This window comes from Passer domesticus, chromosome 1, assembly GCF_036417665.1.
Source record: "Passer domesticus isolate bPasDom1 chromosome 1, bPasDom1.hap1, whole genome shotgun sequence".
In the NCBI taxonomy this organism is placed as follows: Eukaryota; Metazoa; Chordata; class Aves; order Passeriformes; family Passeridae; genus Passer; species Passer domesticus.
In genome coordinates, this window is record NC_087474.1 from 78,061,430 (window position 1) to 78,081,070 (window position 19,641).

The 19,641-nt window shown below is 45.8% G+C and overlaps 1 protein-coding gene across 4 annotated transcripts in view; it reads right to left on the minus strand.

The window, feature by feature from the left end:
- Positions 1 to 5,496: 5,496 nt before the first annotated feature.
- Positions 5,497 to 19,641, minus strand: part of GMDS (GDP-mannose 4,6-dehydratase) — a 406,491-nt gene continuing 392,346 nt past the window's right edge. For all 4 annotated transcript variants that reach the window (XM_064426280.1, XM_064426290.1, XM_064426297.1 and 1 more), the window contains exons 10-11: positions 6,835 to 6,903; positions 5,497 to 6,479 (exon numbers count right to left, since the gene is read on the minus strand). In XM_064426280.1, the coding sequence (XP_064282350.1) occupies positions 6,417 to 6,479; positions 6,835 to 6,903 (132 nt within the window). In that variant the 3' untranslated portion in view covers positions 5,497 to 6,416. The remainder of the gene's footprint in view (positions 6,480 to 6,834; positions 6,904 to 19,641) is intronic.

A 19,641-nucleotide genomic window follows, 5' to 3' on the forward strand; every position in this document is an offset into this window, starting at 1 on the left:
ATGATACACACGCACCTGGGGCAGCGGGCAGGCCTTGTCCTCGGCCGGCGCTGGCAGTGCAGGCAGCGTTAGCAAACGATCGGGTGCCTGGGGGACCACGCTAGGAGTACCCCTCATTTCCTAACGAGGCGTCCTAAAAGGCCTGCTTGGACGGCCAGAGAAGTAAGCCCCAGACCTCCCGAGGGTAACTCCGGCTGGTCCGGCCGGAGCGGGAGCCCTCCGTGCCATTTGGAACGAATTCCTTGAGTGTAGGGCGGTGCTGGCGCCCAGCAATTTGGCAATCGGCTGCGAGGTGGTTTTCGCCGGACCCCCGACGGCAGGGGGGTGCCGGGCTAGGAGGAACAGGCCGGTCGGAGGGTCGCGGTGTTCAGGGCAGAGACAGCAGCACAGCACTTAGGGGAAGCCCCTGCGGTCCGAGGGACAATTTTTTGTCCTGGCCTGCTACGCCAGTGTTTTGTGCTGCGCGGGCCTGGGAAGCAGCCGGCACAGGCTCCCTCCCTCCGTTCAGCAGGCAGGGTCTTTGGGAGGTGGGGGGGGGGGGGTTTCTTCTTCGCCCCCCAAGCGAACGCATCTGTTGCACACACCTCTGCGACTTTCTAGGCCCGTAACTTGCGCCTTGCTTAGCATGCGTGTGCAACAAAATAATGGCTGTTAAAAAGCACTGGGACGGAGAGTGAAGGGAAGGCAGCCCAAGCTACCGGTGAGGGCTCTCAAGCTCTCCGTCTGAAAGAGAAGTGGGTGTTCGGCAATTTTTTTTTTTTTTTTTTTTGCCCCCTAAACAAACACAGCTTGAAACGACTTGGGTGGGCAGAAGGGAACAATTTGTGAGCCAGAGAGCAAGTGAGATGGGCAGGCAGCCGGCCCACAACTTACCTGCTGGAGACTTTCACCTGACCTTTAGGTGTCAGGGGGCTTGGTTGTGCCGTGTATCACCCCACGTTCAGGTCAGCTGCTTTAGATCGCGTTCAGCAGAATTAAAACAACAACAGTGAAAACCCCAAACTGGAATCCCCCCTCCTTTCCAGCCCCCATCACCTCTGGGGAGAATCCAGGAAAACCAACACATTTAGAACCATTAACTCTTAAAATAGCTGAATTTCCTCCAGCAGAAAAAAACGCAAATTATTACACTCATGAGTTCAGGATATTTATATATTATATGAATCGATGAATAAACAGGTCATATCACTACAACCATCATCCTTCGGAAGGCAAGTGCTCAGATCAGAAAAAAAAAAGCCATAAACGTTTTTCCCAAAACGTTCCTGGAATTTATTTACTTGCCAGAACATTTAAGCTGCCGAGTTTAACTTTTTCCTTTTTGTTCCCCCTTTCCCCCCCCTTTTAAAAAAAATAAATATTTAAAATAAGGAAAAAGAAGAATGTTTTCCATTGAACGATAATGTAAAAATACTGATAATATCGTCCGTAGCAGAAGAGAATTGTTTAAACAATGTCGGTGCTTGCAAGACTGCGCAGTATAAATACATTCTCAGCGCCGTTTTGATGCGAGTTTCGAGAGAAACACTATTTTCTGCATGTGTTCTGTGCGTGCATTTCCACCGGTGCGATGGTGCGGAGGCTAAAGCCGTAAGCTGGCGGAGGACACGTCGCCCTGCCAGCCCCGCGGCCCCGGGCCGGGCATGCCCGGCTACCCGCGCCGTGGGACGGGGCCGGGCGCTCGCACACACCTCGCCCCTACCGGCGAGGAGCTGCTCGCCGTTTTCCCCGAGCGAGGATTTATGAAAGCGCTGGCGGCCAGCGCTTCTAGCCTCGCCTCTCAGGGATGGGATGGATTTAAAACCGAATAACGAATTGCAGAAAAATTACGACTTTCCCCCGACGCCATTTCCCACCCCCCAAGCGCTCCGCCGGGGGGGTGGGACGGTGATGGAGCGCGGAATGCACCGGTGCGAGCTCATTAGCAAAGCAAAGGTTGCAATTAGCGTCTGCTGCTGCGAAGCGACCTCTCCCCCGCCCGCCTCTCCTTTAGCCCCCATCACCAAATAATTGCAAAGTATCTGTTGATGTTTTTCTTCCACCCGTCAAAACGTTGGAGCCCTGCCTGCTCCAGGGCTCCGTCCTGGTTTTGTTGTGTCTGGAGACAATGCTCCGCCAGCGAACCATCAGAGGTGAAGGGGGGTCACAAGGGGAGGCAGGAGCGCGGCCCTGCGAGCCCACGGGGGCCTCCCCTTGCCGCCCACCCCTGCAAACGTGCCACCCACAGGCGGGAGGGGCGGCGACCCCCGCCCGGTGCCCCTCTCCCTGCGCCGCTCCGGGGCAGCCCCCAGCACGCCTTCCCGGCCGGGAGAGTAGCGGGAAGAGGATGTGACCCTCATGTCCGCCCGGGGGGACGTGGCTGCTTTATGTGCAAGGCGTCGGGGGGAGGTGGTGGCGGAGGGAGACTCTTCCATTCTCCCAATTTACACTTAAATTTTATTTTTTTTAAATACCCTTGCAGCACTTGATGCGTCTCCGAGAGCGACCAGAGCCGGCCGCAGAGCCTTTTCCCACCACCACCCCCCTAGGCCGGCGTGTTCGTGCCCGAGGAGCGGGGCTGCGCTGCCTTCAGCCCCCGTTTGCTTTTGCCCTTCGGGCTTGCGCTCCAAGCTTCGAGGTGTATTTTTAGATGGCGCTGGCGGTTTTGCTCCGCGACCCCGAGGAAAACCCCGTCGCTTTGTCTCGCCGGCCTTCCGCACCGGGGCCGGGGAGGAGGCCGGCGGGCGGGCCCGCTGTGTCGCCGGCGGGCCCGGGGGCAGCTCCGACCCCCGGCCCGGCCCGCTGGCAGAAGTGGCAAGGGCTTGTGCTCCCGTGGGGCCACCCCACCTCAGGCCGCCGCCGAGCTCCTTGCTGTCTGCGAGCCCACGAGTGGCCGGGGGCCCCTGAAAGGCCTCAAGAGAAGGGAGAAAAAGAGTAAAAAGAGGCTCTGGTGGTACTTTTACCATTGTCAAGACAGGTTCTGGGGAAGGGCAGCGGCCCGTATGGTGGAGGCGAGGGGCTGAGTTATGGCTAAGAGATGCGGTGCGGCGGCGGCGGCGCTGACAGGCGGCGGGCGCGGGGGAGCGAGCCCGGCCGTCGCTGCTCGTAATTCCTGGCGCTGCCGGGCAGGGAGCCGCAGGCAGGGCCAGGCCGGCCTTCCCCACCGGGCCCCAGCCCTGTGCAGCTCGCTGAGCAGGAACTGGGCTCTCTATCCTCTCTCTGCCCACCCGAGTCCCCTCTTCCTGACGGGGCGCACTCGCGAGCACCCGCACCACCCAGCGCTGCCATTGCTATCCTGCTTCTCCCCGTGGCAGAGGCGCAGGGTGAACTCTCCGCTTCCCACGACGCAGTGGAAAAGGCTGCCCTGGCGGGGACCCCCGAAAGAGTCCCGGGCCCGTATTCCCGGCCCCGGGGAGTGCAGAGTGTCAATAGTCTGGCCCTGGCCACCAATCGGCCTTTCCCGGCCGGTGCCGCAGCGGTTCCGGGAAAGGTTAAACCCACTTTGTCTTTCGCTTTGTTCGGTGCTGCTTCTGCGGATGGTTGGAAGCTTGCGAAAGATGCGAAGGACTGGAGGTCTGCTCGGTTATTTACTACTGAGGCTGCTCCTTTCCATGAACGAAGCTGCAGTGTCTCCATATGAGACCAGAGACGGGCAGAGGGGAATGTATCTTTCGACGTGCACACGAAACTGATGTAGAGAACATAAGTCTGTAGCTGGTGTATCAGCTACATACACCATCTCTCTAAGTCGAAGCTTGTTAATGGTTTGTTTTCGTTTTGCTTACAAGTTATTATTTGTTTCGTTTTCAAGACGTGATCCCGTGGTCAAAGAGCAGTACTTTAGGAGCAATTAAGAATCAGGCAGGAAGGTAGTGTTAGGGGAACCGAAAAGAAAGTTCTGACCTTTGCCAAATGGTAAAAAGCAGCGGGGCAGTGTGCATTTTGTCCTGTCATGACCAGTACCTTTTTTTTTGTCCCTACAAAGGCAGCAGAAAGACACCCAGCACCAGGCCACCGCGAGGAACTGCTTGGTCTAGAATCAGTTTTCACCTTCCCATCCTTTTCCAAACTTTTTCTCCAATATAGACAGATAAACCAGAGAATGAAAATGCTTCTCTGGAGTGTGCTACAGTGAGAGATGCCAAAGAAAAGACCCTGAAGTCGAAGCTCCTAGTCCTCGGCAGAGCCGACTAAATTAATATTCAGACGTACCAGCAAGCCTGCTAGTGAATCACTGTAAGAAAAAAAAAATAGTTCGCTGCAATACAAAAATGCCTTGCCATAAAAGCGCTGGAATACTTCTAAAAATTATTCCGTTCGCCGCCAAAGACCCGCCACCCGCAGCCTGTGACCGCCTGGCCGGGGCGCCGAGGAGGGGCAGCCTTCGGTGCGGCCGGGCAGGCGGAGCTCGCCCCCTGCCCTCCCCTCCCCTCCGCCGTGGCCCCATGGCAGGGGGGCAGCGCTGGCCACGGGAGACCCGCTCGGCCGTGGCAGGCGTGGGAGGCAGCCGCAGAGCACTGCCCGTGGGTGCCCAGGGCACAGGGGCGAGCGCGTCCTGCGGGGGCTGTGCAGCACATCCACGCGCTGTGAACGCTGCGGAAGAGCGCGGATGTGCACCCACGGGAAGGGGAATTAGTGTTGTTTTACTCTTAAAAAAAAAAAGGGGAGGGGGCAGCCGTGGAGTCGCACCCGTTCGAGGAGAAAAACACCCAAGGAGGCTTTTTATAAATATACCCACGGGAGGTAGTGGCAATGTGTGCGTGATGCCGTAGGGAGGTCCAGGCCTCCGGACTGAGTGTCCGCGACCTGCTCGGCGTTGGTCTGTGCGGGAAGAGCCCGAGGGTGCCGCGGAAACTGCGTGCGGGCTGGAGAGCATCACACGCGTGGGGAGATGCTTGCAGGGAGAGCAGCAGGGACATCCTTCTGTCTCCGCAGCTCCCTCTCCTCTCCGCCTTAGGTCTCGTACGCTGTGCACCTGTAGGCAGGGTCTCAAGGAGCGGCCGGGCTCCCACGTTTCCCTTTCCCCATTCGCGCTTTCGAAGGAACAGCCCCAAAGGAAGCCGCTGCTCCGGCTGCCCGGGCGCGCTCCACTCCGCGCCGCGCAATTCCCGCGGCACCTCCGGCAAATGCCGCCCTTGGAGACCGGCGCACGGAGCACCCTCCCGGCTCCCCCTAGGCTGCTCTCGAGCTCCCTCCTGTCACCTGCATCACTTCCATCATGGGACCGCTCCCGGGCATAGCGACCCCGCTCCATCCCGCGATTGCCTCCTTTTAACATGGGGGTGTCCCCTACACGAAGTTAAAAAGGAGGAGATGCACTTCAAGAAAGTGTATCTCCTGTGTGTCCCGCTCCTGTGAATCTTGCTCTTTGCTCACTTCCAGGCATAAAGTTAAAATGATGGGAGTAATTGGTGGGTGGAAGATCCTAAACCAACGGGAAATGTATGGGCTTGACGACCTCTGAATAACCCAGGTACCTTGGCACAAAAAGCAAAAAAATATTTACTCACCTTGAAGTTTCTATTTTTTTTAAAGCTTTTTTATTTATTTTGTTTTTATTTCTTAAGTCATCTTTTGAAATGATTCACGCTCCTGTCTGAGGTTTAATTATAGTAAGCAGGAAGAGGGTGGAAGGGGAATGGTTTGATTCTTGGGGGAGGAGGTCAAAAACCAAAACACCCGATTCTCCCCAGATTGAGAGGGTGCTGGACAAAAAGGCTTTCTGTGACTCATGCACACTCTGAAATGAAGATCTGAAAAACATATACAAGCCCCAGCTTGACTGGTTTGAAAGCGATTCCAGCAATTAGGAATTAATTCAGCATGGTCAAAAGGCGATTTCACTGCGAGTTATATCAAGTTATCCAAACTTTTACAGAGTTCAGGTGCTGGAAATGGGCTGCTGGGGTGGAGGTAAGGCTGCAGGAAAGAAAAACAAGGAGTGTTCAGGAAAGGCAGAAAGGGCAAGCTGTGGAACAAGGTCTGGAGGCATGGTGAGCCCATGTTTGCACCAAAGGTCTGCTGATGTGGTGAGGGGAGGAGTGGGGGGCAGGGAATCCTTTTTTTCTCAAATGGGCTTAAGTACTAAAAATGTGCTGGAGGTCCTAAAGAATAGAAAGATGAGTCTCAATTAAAAATGAAATCAATGGGTTTGGCTGATCAATTTTTCAGGTACAGTATGATCCTTCCCCAGCTAGTGGCAGAAGATAGATTTAGCCCAGGCAGAGCTGACCCTGGGATGATGTATGGGGCAAGAGGCACTGGGAGGATGTGGAGGGTGGAGGCGGGAATAAAACTGGTCTTTTAGACACAGGCAGGCCAACATTAAAACCATCACAGGGAGGGCCAGCTGCCCACCCTGGTGGCTCATGGCAGTGCTGGCCATGGGTTGCATCTGTGGCACGGGTCCTGGGGTGCCTGCCGGGCCCAGCCAGGGCTCAGGCGTTGGGATTGTTCCTCATGAGCTCCACGTCAGCGTCCACCATCTCCCTCACCAGCTCCTGCAGGAAGGAGAGAGACAGATGAGGCCCCAGTGCAGGGAAAAATGGGCAGCATGTCAGGAATGCCCCAGGGCATGACAAGCCCCCCATAGCAGAACCAGGAGAGTTTGGGGCTTTGTTGGGCCCTTCCCACAGCAGCCATGGCCCAGGCCCTGGTGTGTTAGTGCACTGACACACCTGCTTTCTTCAAAGCAAGGATCCATCCAATCCATGCAGAGGCACTGAAAATAGGGTTTCTCAGGGTGCCCAGGTCACCCCACACAGAGATGTCCCCCCTCCTTTCCCCTCCCTGGGAATTATCTTTAGAGGACACGAAAACCCAGCAGGTACAAAGTACGCCAGAAAGGCCACTCACATCAAACGTGACTCTCGGCTTCCAGTTCAGCTTTTGCCTGGCTTTGGTGCAGTCCCCTTGCAGAAAATCCTGTGGAAAAGAAGACAGAGGTGCTGCAAGGACTGCCACCTTCCCAACTCCGATGGCCTCCCCATTGGTCCTGCTTTCCTGTGAGCTGAGCCCATGCTCATGCCATGCCGGGCCCACTACTGGACTCTTCCAAGGACAAATTATTTTTCTTGAAGATGCAATTTTAGTGGAAGCTCATATGCCTATTAAATCACCAGGAGGCAGCATCCTTTTACCAGGCTATTTCAGAAGGAAAGAGTTATTCTTTGTGTGTACACAGAGGGCTTGAACTCCAGCCTTACAGCCATATAATGGTGAACATTTTACAAGAAGTTATTGTACATATTAGTCATGCTAGTGAATGAACTGATTCAAATCATTTTCCCCCAATTTGTTTAGGAAATATAAATCATAGAGCAAACATGACAACTAGTCTCTTTCAAATAAAAACATGATCACAGACAAATGGTGCTGAAAGACTGTTATGGGTATGGATAATCATATGCAACAGCAGTAAACACCCAGCTTTTGAATGTGTACAATTTTTTTCCTAGAGTATTTTGAGTATCCACATGCAAATAAAAGTCTAAATATCTCATAAATGAAAAGAATTTTCCTTGAAATAATTACAGAAACCAAGACTTTGGTCGTGTTCACCTTACTGTTCAAGTATCCTTATAAGAGCTACCACACCAAAACAATTCCACAACCAGTCATCAAACATAATGTAATAAAATTAAACAATGACAAAATTTCCTTTAACTGCATTTCTAATTGAATACAAAAACTGACTGTATATTTCTTTAAAATTGGAAGACAGTGTTTAACCAGTACGCTTTTTCTAAATGCATGTGTTGATTGAATAAAATATATAATCTCTTCTCATAAGCTCTGTATCTTTGTAGCAATAAATACTAAAATTATATCTGTCTAGGTTTAAAGAAACCCAAAAAAAATCCAGCTTGGTTACAGAACAACAAAGCTAAGGCTGAATTATCCTCTTTCATTTCACTATGGTGGCAACACAGCAGGCTTTTCAGAAAAATGGGAGGGCTGCTTTTTCTCTCCCTCTTCCACCCTCTGACCAGCAGTGGAGCTAAGGAGCATTTTGTGAATGTAGTTTTTTTTTTTTTTTGAACTTGTAATGCTGCATGCTACATTTTTCAGATGCTCTCTGTTATCTTATGTGGTTCAGGTCATGTTAACTTCCAAAATCACCTCATCCGGTGCAGTAAAATGTAGGAAATTCTTCTTTATAATCATGCACAAGAAAGCTAGACAACTTGCTTCCAGGAGCAGAGGAAATCCACCAAAGGAAATATGGCACTGAAGTAGGGGATGTGGAACAAACACGTCTGCCGAGACTTATTCCAGGCAGCAGTTTTACTAGCTCAGTCTTTAGGCTAAAAAGCATTTCATCCTGCCTCCAGAAGAGAGTAAACAGATGGATCAGAACAAAATGATATGAAAATAAAAAAAATGCTATGATTTCCTTAAATTAGACTAAATGATTTCCTACTGTAACCCTATAATGGGCTTTTTGAAACTGCAGCAGACATTTAAGGCCAAGTCATGCAAAACTGCATCAACTTGAGGGATCCCCTGGAGGGTCGTGTGAATATGGATTGCAAAATCTGATTTGAAATGGAAAGACGCCCATTAGCCTTGATAAAATTTGGATCAGACTCTAATGTGCTCATGGAGGTACGTCTTTTATCTGGAGTTCAGTTTAATTTACATACGTGTGTATATATATGTGTCTAGAAACAAGGAAATCCTTCATAAAATAATAATTTCAGTATAAAAACAATTGCCTTTTATTCAGCCCTAATTCAAGCCATTAGCTAGAAGTGAAGTGTTTAAATATCACCTAGTTTTATGTCATACAAGCTATATAATAAAACTTAGATTTTCATTTTTATAAATGCTGTGTAAGTAAAAATTTTACATCCACAATCTTTGTATCAAAAACATACTTTGAAACGAATCCTTATCTAAGACACTTGGCTTCCCATTTTAAAGAAAAAATGACTAGGAAGCACAAAATGACTTGCCATGGCTAGCTGTATGTGGCTGCATTCTGCTTTTGAACAGCTTGGGAGCAGTCTTTTAACTGTCTTGGACAAATGCTTTTTCTTAAAACAGATCATCTAAAAGAATACTTTACCTAATTCCAGCCCTTTATTAAAAAACATAAACAGTCATCTGCTGAGTAGGCCAAAATAAGGTTGGGGGTAGGCTGCAAATCAGTATAAGAGAAGTATTTGCAGTGGTGGATTATACACAGAGATCACACAAACAACTAGTATGTTGAAGCCATCTAGGTATAAAAACCCTCATATTTTTCCTTTAAAAATTCACAAGCTTTAACAATAATGTAGTAAATGTGTTAGGGTATAATCTGTGAGAAAAAAAAAAAAGAAATAGGGGGAAATAATGGAAGATTTAATATATATGATAATACAAATTCTCCAGCTGACTTGAGTCAAAAGATTTTAAGTGGCTCTCCTGAAGAAGTTTGTGTCCTTTTGAGAAAGACAACTTTGATAATTTACTTGAAAACAGCATTACAGACAAAATATCTCCTAGGCACTTTCAAAAAGGTTCACTTACAGAAGATATTGGGTACAGAGGCCAAATGAAACCACAATATTAATGCTATATTACACCTAAACTCAAGGTTTGATTGTATTCTTATTAGCCAAGGTTTCAACACTGAGTGGAAATGATGACTGGAACAAAGCTATTCCTGATTAAAGGATTGTATTGCAGTCATGTTTCCTGTATTTTTCTACAAGTAGCTCATAATATGAAAAACAATAAGGTAATTACAATAAAATGAATATTAAAAAAAAAAAGCTTCTCTTGGAACAAAATGATTGCTTGTTTATAGTGTTTAAGTCTTTCACTGAAACCAGAGATGCATCTGTCAGGCTTCCAAAAGAAAAAAAAAAAATCCACAAACAATCCCACCATCCAGAAAAATTCCTCTGGTATATTCATCATTAAAGTGTATTAAGTTTTCAATAGCAGGGCATCACTTTCTGGAACTACAACCGTATCAGAAAGAGAAGAAAGAAGAGATCAGATTCCACTGGAGAAAACCTGAATTTTTATTTTTTGGGGGGTGGGGAGGTAGTTTGGGAAAATGGGGGGTGGTTCTTGAAAAACATCTGCTCCTGGATACAAACTGCCCCATATCCCTGCTCCTGATGGAAAAGGACCTGATGAAATGACACCACTTCGTGTTTTGTATTCCTGCAGGATTACTTTTTCTGTGCCATTGTACTTTACATACTGACAGGAAAACAAAGCCCTTTGACTCCCTGAAAACTCCTGAGGGTTTAGAGACTGAGCTTAGAGTCTATAACCCTAAAAACACTGACTAAGGCTTTCTGTTGTTTTTACAGCACTCAGATCATGAACATAAAATCAAGCCTTTGCTTTTACTTATCCATTGTGTAAGGAACAACTCCTTATTTTCCACACAAGCAGTTAACATAAGTGCCTAGTAATGACAAGTTTTAATGGCACACTAAGAGTCAGAAACAATATCCAGGTAAATATTTAAAGGGAAGGAAGATGGAAAGACAGCAGTCAAATTCCCAGTTGCCACTTAATATGAACAAGTAAATTTTCCTACGGCTTTATATGCAGCTCACTGTCATATGACTGCCTCTTAGAGAACAGAATAAGTTCCTATGATGTGAGTTTTTCTGTTTTACATTTTCTGCAATTGAGGCTGTGTAACTGTGTAGAAAATACCCCATTATTACTAAATTTGCTTTTGTGATTATTCAATTTTGTTGTACAAATGCACACACACAAATGCATACAGATAAGCAGCAAGAAATTTGTTATGCAATGTGGTAAGGCATTTTTAAATTTGGCTTTTAAACCATGAGACAAAAATGTAAAATATTTTAATGTAAATATCACATTTCCTAAGCTCTTGTTCTGAGTGTCATTGCGACTCCTATTTTGTCTTGAGCAGTGATTGATCTGGTTTCACTGTGCATTGTATCACTGTCTCATTCAATTAACTTTAACTGAAAATTTAAAGCCTCAAGACAATGTAAGAAAAAGGAGATAGTGTGGCCTGAAAGAAGGCCAAGGCTTCCTTTATTACTACAGCTCGGATGATTCCCTTTCAAATGTGCCTTCATTGAAGCCAGCACCCAGTGCCAGTTTTTGCTTTCTCTTACACTAGAATAAAACTGAGATCAAATCCTCGGTAAAACACCTGTGATGGAATTGTGCCCAGCTCTGCTTGCTGAAGCACAGACAAGGCTTTACCTCTAAAAATAAACAAACTTGATCTAAGCACATAACACTGTAACTGCATCTGAAAAGCAGCCAGGGTTATGTTCACAATCAGCACCACTGCTTGGAAGATGATTTGTTACATCAGAGCTCCCATAAGCAAAGAGCACTGACCCAGCTTGGTGGAGGCTCTGGCTTCAGTGTTTAGTCTTGCATTTTTTTGCTCAATATGTTTTTTCAGAAAGGATTTAAAGAACAGAGGGGCCAAAGTTTCCTGCAAACTCCATTAGTGTTCTATTTTCCTTATTTTCTTCTTAAAACCATCACCTTTTAGCTTTAACTTATCCCATTAAAAGAAAAAAAACCCCATACTTGACTAGACTGCAGTTTTGTGTTTTCATCATTATCATAGAATCCTAGAATGGTTTGAGTTGGAAGGCACCTTTAAGTTCATATAGTCCAAACTTTCTGCACTGAGCAGGGACATCTTCAACTAGATCAGTTACTCAGAGCGCCATCCAACCATCCTTGAAGGTTTCCAAGGATGGGGCATCTTCCACCTGTCTGGGCAATCTGCTCCAGATGCTTCAGTGTTTCACCACTCTCATAATAAAAAGTTTCTGCCTTATATTTTGTTTAAATCTACCCTCTTTAAGTTTAAAACTATTACCCTATTACCATTTGTCCTATCACAACCGGCTCCATTAAAAATTTATATCACATGTATATATTATTTCATAAGATAAACTAAGGTTTATCTTATGAAATAATCTCCCCCTTGTGTACTTCCTGAAACATTTTACATAGCATTTTTTAAAGAGGGTTCAAGTAGCAAATCTCTGTAGTAACACCAGCCCCACAGTACATAGGTGCATCTGCTGTAGTTATTGCTTGGAGAACAGCCTTGCTGAAGTGTTGCAAACATGTCAGGAGACTGCATGCATTGCTCACTAGGCAGTCCTTTCACCATCAACCTTATCCCCCATTCCCTAGTGTTCTGCCACACTTGCCACCAGGCCCAGGCACGTTGTGTTTTAACCCAGATGCAACATTGGAAAACAGTTATGGTGACTTCTTTTGAGCACTCTGTTAAGAAAAGTAGAAATATCTGACTAAACCAGAGCTGTAGGGCCTGTAAACATGGCCCTTATTGGTGCAAAATTCAATGCACGGCTCAGCCGAGCTTGGATCAAACCCCAGAAGGAGTCACAGTAATGAGCACTGTGTCTCCTGTGCGCTGCTCTGCATGTTCTTCTGGAGATCCACGGGACAGAGAACACCAACCTGGCTTCTTTACAAAGGGCAGTATTTGTTATAATATCTATAGTAACAGGGATGAAAACTCTGTATAATAATAAAGTAAGAGACTCTTATCTCCATAGTAAATGTGAGTAGACTGAAGATAAAACATATTGAAGAGCGAAGCCCAAGCCTAACAAGGAGCACAATAAACATCTCCAGGAATTTAAGATGAGCCAAAATGTGTTGTCGCTCAGTTTTCATTTTTTCTTTCCACTGTTCTTAGAAAAGCAAAGTTGTGGAGCAGTTGGGGTACCAAGGGAATAGAAGAATGCCAGTGAATTTGGTTCCTGATCTAAATTTGTTTTAATGCAGCATGAACAGACTGCCTTCCACTCTTGGGTCAGCAGTCTTTTGCAGAAAGACAGTATTGTTCGCAAAGAACCACAGGAAAAGGCAAAAGCAACCAACAGGCTGAAACTCACATATAACTAAATGCCATTGAAAATAAGAGGCATAATGTTGTTTTTTTCCCCCCTAGCATGTTTTCCTATGCAAATCCCCTCCCTATTCAGAAAGTTTAATCTTTACTAAACCATGTTGAGGAGGAAGGGAAGGGGAAAGAATGACTTGAGGAAAGGACTGATTCTGCACGGCGCTGAGCCCCAGTACATCCGACGGATCTTGGCAGGCTGCGAGTGCTGGGCATCTTAAGGGTAAGGTTTTATCTCGGGACCCCCCTGTACTCCAGCAATAAGGCATCAACACAAACCCCACAGTCAACAAAACCTGAGCACAACCTTGGCTTTTCCGCCAGGAACCAGGGGCGTTAGAACAGCGGCTTTATCTTATCAGTTTGATAATCTTTAATTTGACCAGCTTCCAAAGGGTTAAGGCAAATGAACTCGGAACAGCAATAAACATTAGGGCGATAATAACAGTAATGGAGCTCCTCTCCCTCCTCCTCCTCCTCTTCCCCTCCCTCCCCTGCGCCTTTTCCACTTCGCTGCTGCCTATCAGCCCCAGCCGAAGCCGAAGCCAGACCTCTCTTTCAATGACAGGGGGTGATAAGAGACTCGAAGAAAACAGCAAGCTGTCTGGTCTGCTCAGGAAGTCGGGGACGGGTGGTATTGTCCATCAGCGGGGCCACGCGGCGGCCGGAGGCCGGGAACAATGCTCCGCTCTGGGGAAATGGGCTCACTCAGCGCCGGTCCTGGCAGCCCCACCGCCGGCACAGATAAAGCTGTGGGGCAGGAGGGGCCGGCCCCAGGTGCCTCCGGGCCCGAATCGCCGAGCCGGAGGCCGTGCCCCCTCACGGCCGCGGGGCCGCTGCCGGGGAGGGGAGACCGCGGGCCCGGGGCGGGCTGCAGGCACAAGAGCCCCTCACAGGGCCGAGCGTTGCTCAGATCTGTCCATTTGCCAAGCGAAGCCTGAGAAAACATCTTGGCCAGAGCCGTCCCTCGAGCCAGATAAAATTCCTCCCGAATTACAGCCCGATATCCCCGAAGCCAGTGCTGAATTTCACTCGCTTTGGATCCGGAGCTGAGCTCACTCGTCAGGAGCCGTCCCGCACTGCTCTGTGCCGGGGCATCCCGCTGCAGGAGGGACCATGGCTGCTTTTCGGTGCCATGCGAGTGTTCCCCCTGCAGCAGGGAAAGCCCTGCTGCCGCAAACAGCGAAATTCCTGCAGCTGGCTGCAGGGAGGCGGCTGCTTCCCTCCCTCGCAGTTTGCCCTGAGGCCCAGTTCTGCATGCCTGGGAAGACCTGGAAAGTGTTCCCCAGCCTGGATGTAAGTGCAATTGTAACCTCAGCTCATGGCCCTGAAAGTGCCAAAAAGGCTTCCGAATAGCAAGATCATTTCTAGTTCACAGGAATCCTTATCCTAAATAAGCAGGGACTTCTGGAGGAGAGGAAGAAAATCAAACCCACTCTATTTGCCATATACAGACCATAATTATGATAGTTCAGGCATGAGGGCTGGACAGAATCCCAGAATCAGAGAAAGGTTTGGGTTGGAAGGGACAGTAAAGATCATCTAGTTCCAACTCCCTTGCCATGGGCAGGGACACCTTCCACTAGACATGGTTGCTCCAAGCCCCATCCAGCCTGGCCTTGAACACTTCAGGGATGGGGCATCCACAGCTTCTCTGGGCAACCTGTTCCAGTGCCTCACAACCCTCACAGTACAGAACTTCTTCCTAATGCCTAATTTGAACCCTTATAGGGTTTAGTTCAAAGTAATTCCCCCTTGTCCTCTCACTACGTGCTTTTATATAAAGTCCCTCTCCAGGTCTCTAGTAGGTTCCCCATAGATGCTGGAAGGATGCTCTCTTTCTGTTTTCTTTTTTCTAGGCTGAACAACCTCAAGACTTTTAGTCTGTATTCACAGGAGTTGTGCTCCAGCCCTCTGACCACCTTTGCAGTCCTCCTCTGGCCTTGCTCCATCAGAAAGAAACCCTTCCTTTCCAATATGTTGTACCAGGTTGTCCAAGCACACACATCACAGCTAAAATTTTTAGCATGTTTGCTAAAATGCAAACTAATAATTATCAAAGTAAGATTTTCCTAGTTTTGTAACAAAATAGAAATGCTCTTTGCAAATGCTGATTACAGGTGGTACCACTCCCACTGGCATCCACTGCCCTGTAGCCTGGCTGCTGATGTGTGAGCTAACAATTCCAAGTTTCTAACTAACCTGGGCATTAGGAGGTGTCTGAATAACGTGGATTTTGCATGGCATGGGTGAGAAGCATTTTTGAATTTTACAGCAGAGATTTGGAGGAGGTTGTGTAAGAGCATGTTTCTTCAGGCTCCCTGGACAAATGTGTCATCTGCACATCACTGAAAACAAAGACCCTGTGAGAAATGAACCTCTTACATACAGATGGAGATCAGCAGTAGTATGGAAAAAGAACAGGTTTCTTATCTTTTCATTGGTACCTTCAAGTCCTGCTTTTGCTCGCTATTCAATGTGTTTTCCTCTTGGTTTACCTGTTCTCCACTCTGACAACTATTTTGGGGATGGAGAATAAGATAATAATATCCTCATCATATGTGGTTTTATTGCTACATTATGTATACTTAGGTGAGGGCAGGATACCTTTAAATTTTTTATGTGTAATTTTCACCTTTTTAAAAAAATCTTCTCTGATTAGTTTTCTTATCACTCCCTACTCTTCACATCTTCTGCAAAGACCAGGAAATCACTTTGTGAAGTTGTTTGACTTCAGCTGGGTTTTTGTGCAGGAATGAATGTCTTTTTCAGCTGTCTTTGCTGACTGACATGTCAAGGTGAATAGGAAAACTGATAACCCCAGCGATCCATGCTGCAATCCTACTTAATTTCTTCTCTTCTTCCACTAAAAGATACTTCCTTTATAGCAACTTATATTGGAAATATAAACAAATTCAGTTATCTCTGGTCAAATACCAAATGATAAGTAACAAAACAGTAAACATTAGGACAGCTATCTTGTATTCTACTTTCATTACTACTATCTATCTACTTTTGGAGCATTAAGCAGCGATTTAATAAATGCAGATCTATGAACTCAGACTATTACTTTTTCATAGAGTTATTATTTTTCTTTTACAGGATGCATTGTTTGTGGTGGTTTTGCTGCCCCATGGACATTCACATCTCTGAAAAAAATAATGGAATTTGTTATGTTAACATCAAAATGATACTAAAATATTTTTTTGAATGGCATGCTGTTATGTTTGCCTTAATTTTAAAAAAAATCATTTATTCAAAATATACTTTTTCATCTAAAGAGCATGTAATTGAAACATCTAATTAAATCACCTGTAACAGCAGTTGCTGTGTTTGCCCTTTTTTCACCTCACCAATTGAAGTTGGGCGGGAGAGATGTCAGCCCCTTCCTTAACTCTTACAGTGTTATACAAACCTCTGTCCTTCTGAAGTTGTGGTAAGACCTGGGGGAAGGGGACAGAGAGGAGGTGGATATTTCTCTCTTCCTGTCTTCCTCCCTGCCATGGATTAACTGGTACATAAGAATTAGCATGGAGGATGTTCAGTCATTTCTCATTGTTCGAAAAGAACTTGTAAAAGACTCCCTCCCTACAGTATGGGGGATGAAGAAGGGAGCTGCCACTTCTCTGGACAAAGTCACAATCTGCCTTTTACTGCTGGCTGTTTTTTTTAGAAGCAGCCTCCCTCTACACAGTCATAAACCCGATCTAATTTATGGGATGCATCACCTTATCCCCCACCCCTCACTGCATTCCAATTTCTCAGTAAAAACCCCATCTGATTTGAAAACCCTTTTCAAGACAAAATATCTGGGGAGAGTTTAAGCTGTGGAAAGCTTAAAGGGAGCTCAAGAACTGAGATCTTTTTACCCAAGAGGGGAAAAAAAATTGAAGTCCCCATATGGAGGGGACTCAGAACATGGTACTGTGGGCCCCCTGTCTGCAAAAATGAAGTTATCTTTGCATGAACACGGTTACAAGACAAGCAAGAGTCCACAAAAGGGTTAAAATAAAACAAGGTAGGATAATTTCTGATGCTGAGTATGTCCCAAATGTATTCTCCTGTGCACTTCATAGAGAAGGAAGTCCAAGCAATGGCCTTTCACATGACATCATAAAAGCCTAATTTATCACCAGCCACCAAACATCTAGAAAATCATAACATCCTTTCAGGAAAACCATGTGCAAGATAATCAGACTTGCTTTGATGAAAGATTTAGTACTTTAGTCCAAGTAGGACACTACAAAGAAGAACACTTTGCAGGTAGTAGCACACAACAATGCATGTCACATTTAATGCTTCAAACTCACACTTCATTCATTAGAAAGCTTATGCATTTCCTGTCCATAAACAAACATCTTTTTTCTCTGCATTTGTGTTCAACCAAACCTGTTAAGATAAAACACTGGTCACTGGTTAACTCCAGACAAGGTAGACAGCTGAAAATCTCTTTTACAGATGAAACACATGCTATTGCTGCAAATAAAAGCACTGTGCTCCCCATTCCCTCATCTCATAGTCCCTTGCAAGTGTGTTATGGATGAGGGCTGAGTATTGCCACAGCTTGTCATAGCTTTGGAAAGGATAAAGTCCTTCCAGCACACTCAGCATCACAGCTACGCTGAACCGAGGGGTGCACTCCCCCTAACAAATTCCAAAACATTCTGCCAAAGACCTTGTCTCTCTGTCCAAGGCTCTCACTGTTCTGCCTCATCAGTTTTTGGTGACTTGTGTAACCTGACTGTCTTGATGGAAAAGTACTGCACAGCAAGCAGTATATTGCCGTAAAATCAATTGGTTTCACCTTTGCAAATGAAATCGAACAAGTCTGCTGTTTGTGTTGATTAGGCAGACAAAACAGAGCACAAAGCAATTAATTAAAAAAGCATGAATGGCTACAAATACCAGCTGCATGGTGTTCAAGATTTCTTTTTGACTGTAATGGAAGTTTGTTGGTGTGTATTTAAAGATGCACAGATTCCAGTTGCCATGCAGTTCACTGATCCTGCTGTTTAATAATCTGACCCTTAGGCTCCTGCTGGTCAGTGGCCACAGGTTCTTCTGGTCTGACTGGAAAAATAACCGGATTTTCCACACCATCCTTGGTAGTTTGTTGTTGCATATTCTCTGATCTTCATTAATAAAAATAACTTCCTATTACATTTCCTGCACAGGAAAGCTTGGAAAAAAAAAAAGGTTTTTCCTATGACATCTTTCACTTTCAGAGCAGACGTTAAACTCACCACACAATCTTCCAATAAATCAATAAAATGAAAAAAAACTATCTTATTTTCTTTTTAAAGATTAGTATTTTGTTTTCTTCTATCCTTCCATTACCCTGGTATTTAATTTCTCTCACTTTGTTTTTTCTTGTTTAAATCTTTCCCATGTTTTGGTGGTTATTTTCCTGTAAAATCCCATTTACCTCTTTTTATTGTAAGACATATTTCTTTCCTAATTTGATGTGTCTCCCAGTCTTTCTCTTTCATTCAAGCTTGTCCCATTTCTCTTTGGAGCATCAATCTCCTGCTCACAAACTTCATCGTAAACCTGGCCTTACTTTCCTATCTCTCCTTCATTGTCAAAACAAGTTCCCTCACGCTGAGATTTTGTTCTCTTCTCCTCATTTCTACCAGTGTTCTTTTCACTTGAACATTTTTTCAAATTATTTTCTCTCTGTACCATCATAGATTTGTTCCTTTTTCTTTTCCAGTGGTACTCCATCACACACCTGCTTTCTCTTCCCTCAGGATTTTGTGTGGAATATTGCAGAGTTCTGGGAGACAATTCATATTACCAGTAACACAGCAGAGATTTGCTGACAAGGCTGAAACCATGTTGAAATAAGTTTTAAAGAAGCAATAAGATATCCTAAAGCTCACAGTGCCAGTGTAAGTAGGGGTAAAAAGCAGATTCATTGACTGCTATTACTATTCACAGTGGCTGCCTATAAAATTCCACAGATTTGGCAGTGCATTAGCCATATACACTTTAAAAGCATGGCTAATATGCTTTCCTTCTTTCCAAAACATCACCAAATGTGTATACCACTTCTTGAAATCTGTCCTCTCAATGACCTTCTTCTCTTAAATACTTTCAATTAAAGAAGAAAGGAATTTTGGATCTGTTACCAAAAACTTCTTCATCACTTCACCCTGCAGCGGTCAAACATGAAAAACTTAATTACAGAAGGAAAACAGGAAAACATTTTCTACTAGTCCTGCCCTACTTACCAAACGTCCTCTAGTTCCACAATTAAAAAGCAAGAAAACTGTTCAGGCATACACAGCAGCAGGCATGGGATCAGAATACTCCAATGTTTTCACCTGTATAATGTTTAAAATGTGAGATGCCTCATCAATCACTTGACTCCTTTACAAGGAAAGTGTCTCTTGAGACCACTCACACAGGAATCATTTCTTGCCAAGTTTCAATGTGAAAGACAGAGCTGTTCCTCAGACAAGCAATCCTATTTTTCATTCATGTTTTGGCAGGGCAGAGATGCCAGGTAAGGGTCCCATTATGCATTGCACAAACACAGAAATGGCAGCCCTTTCTCCGAATATTTATCAAAGTCAAATATCACCTCCTGGAATATTCTGTTAGAATTCATCTACAGCTCCTTTTCAGTGCAGGTCACCAGTGAAACCTTCTGGTTTGATTTACTTTCTTTGGCGTATTCTGGTGTAATGGCAATACATATGAACACACAAAGCCATGAATTACAGAACTTACATGTGTCTACCAAGAATCTCAATAGCAGA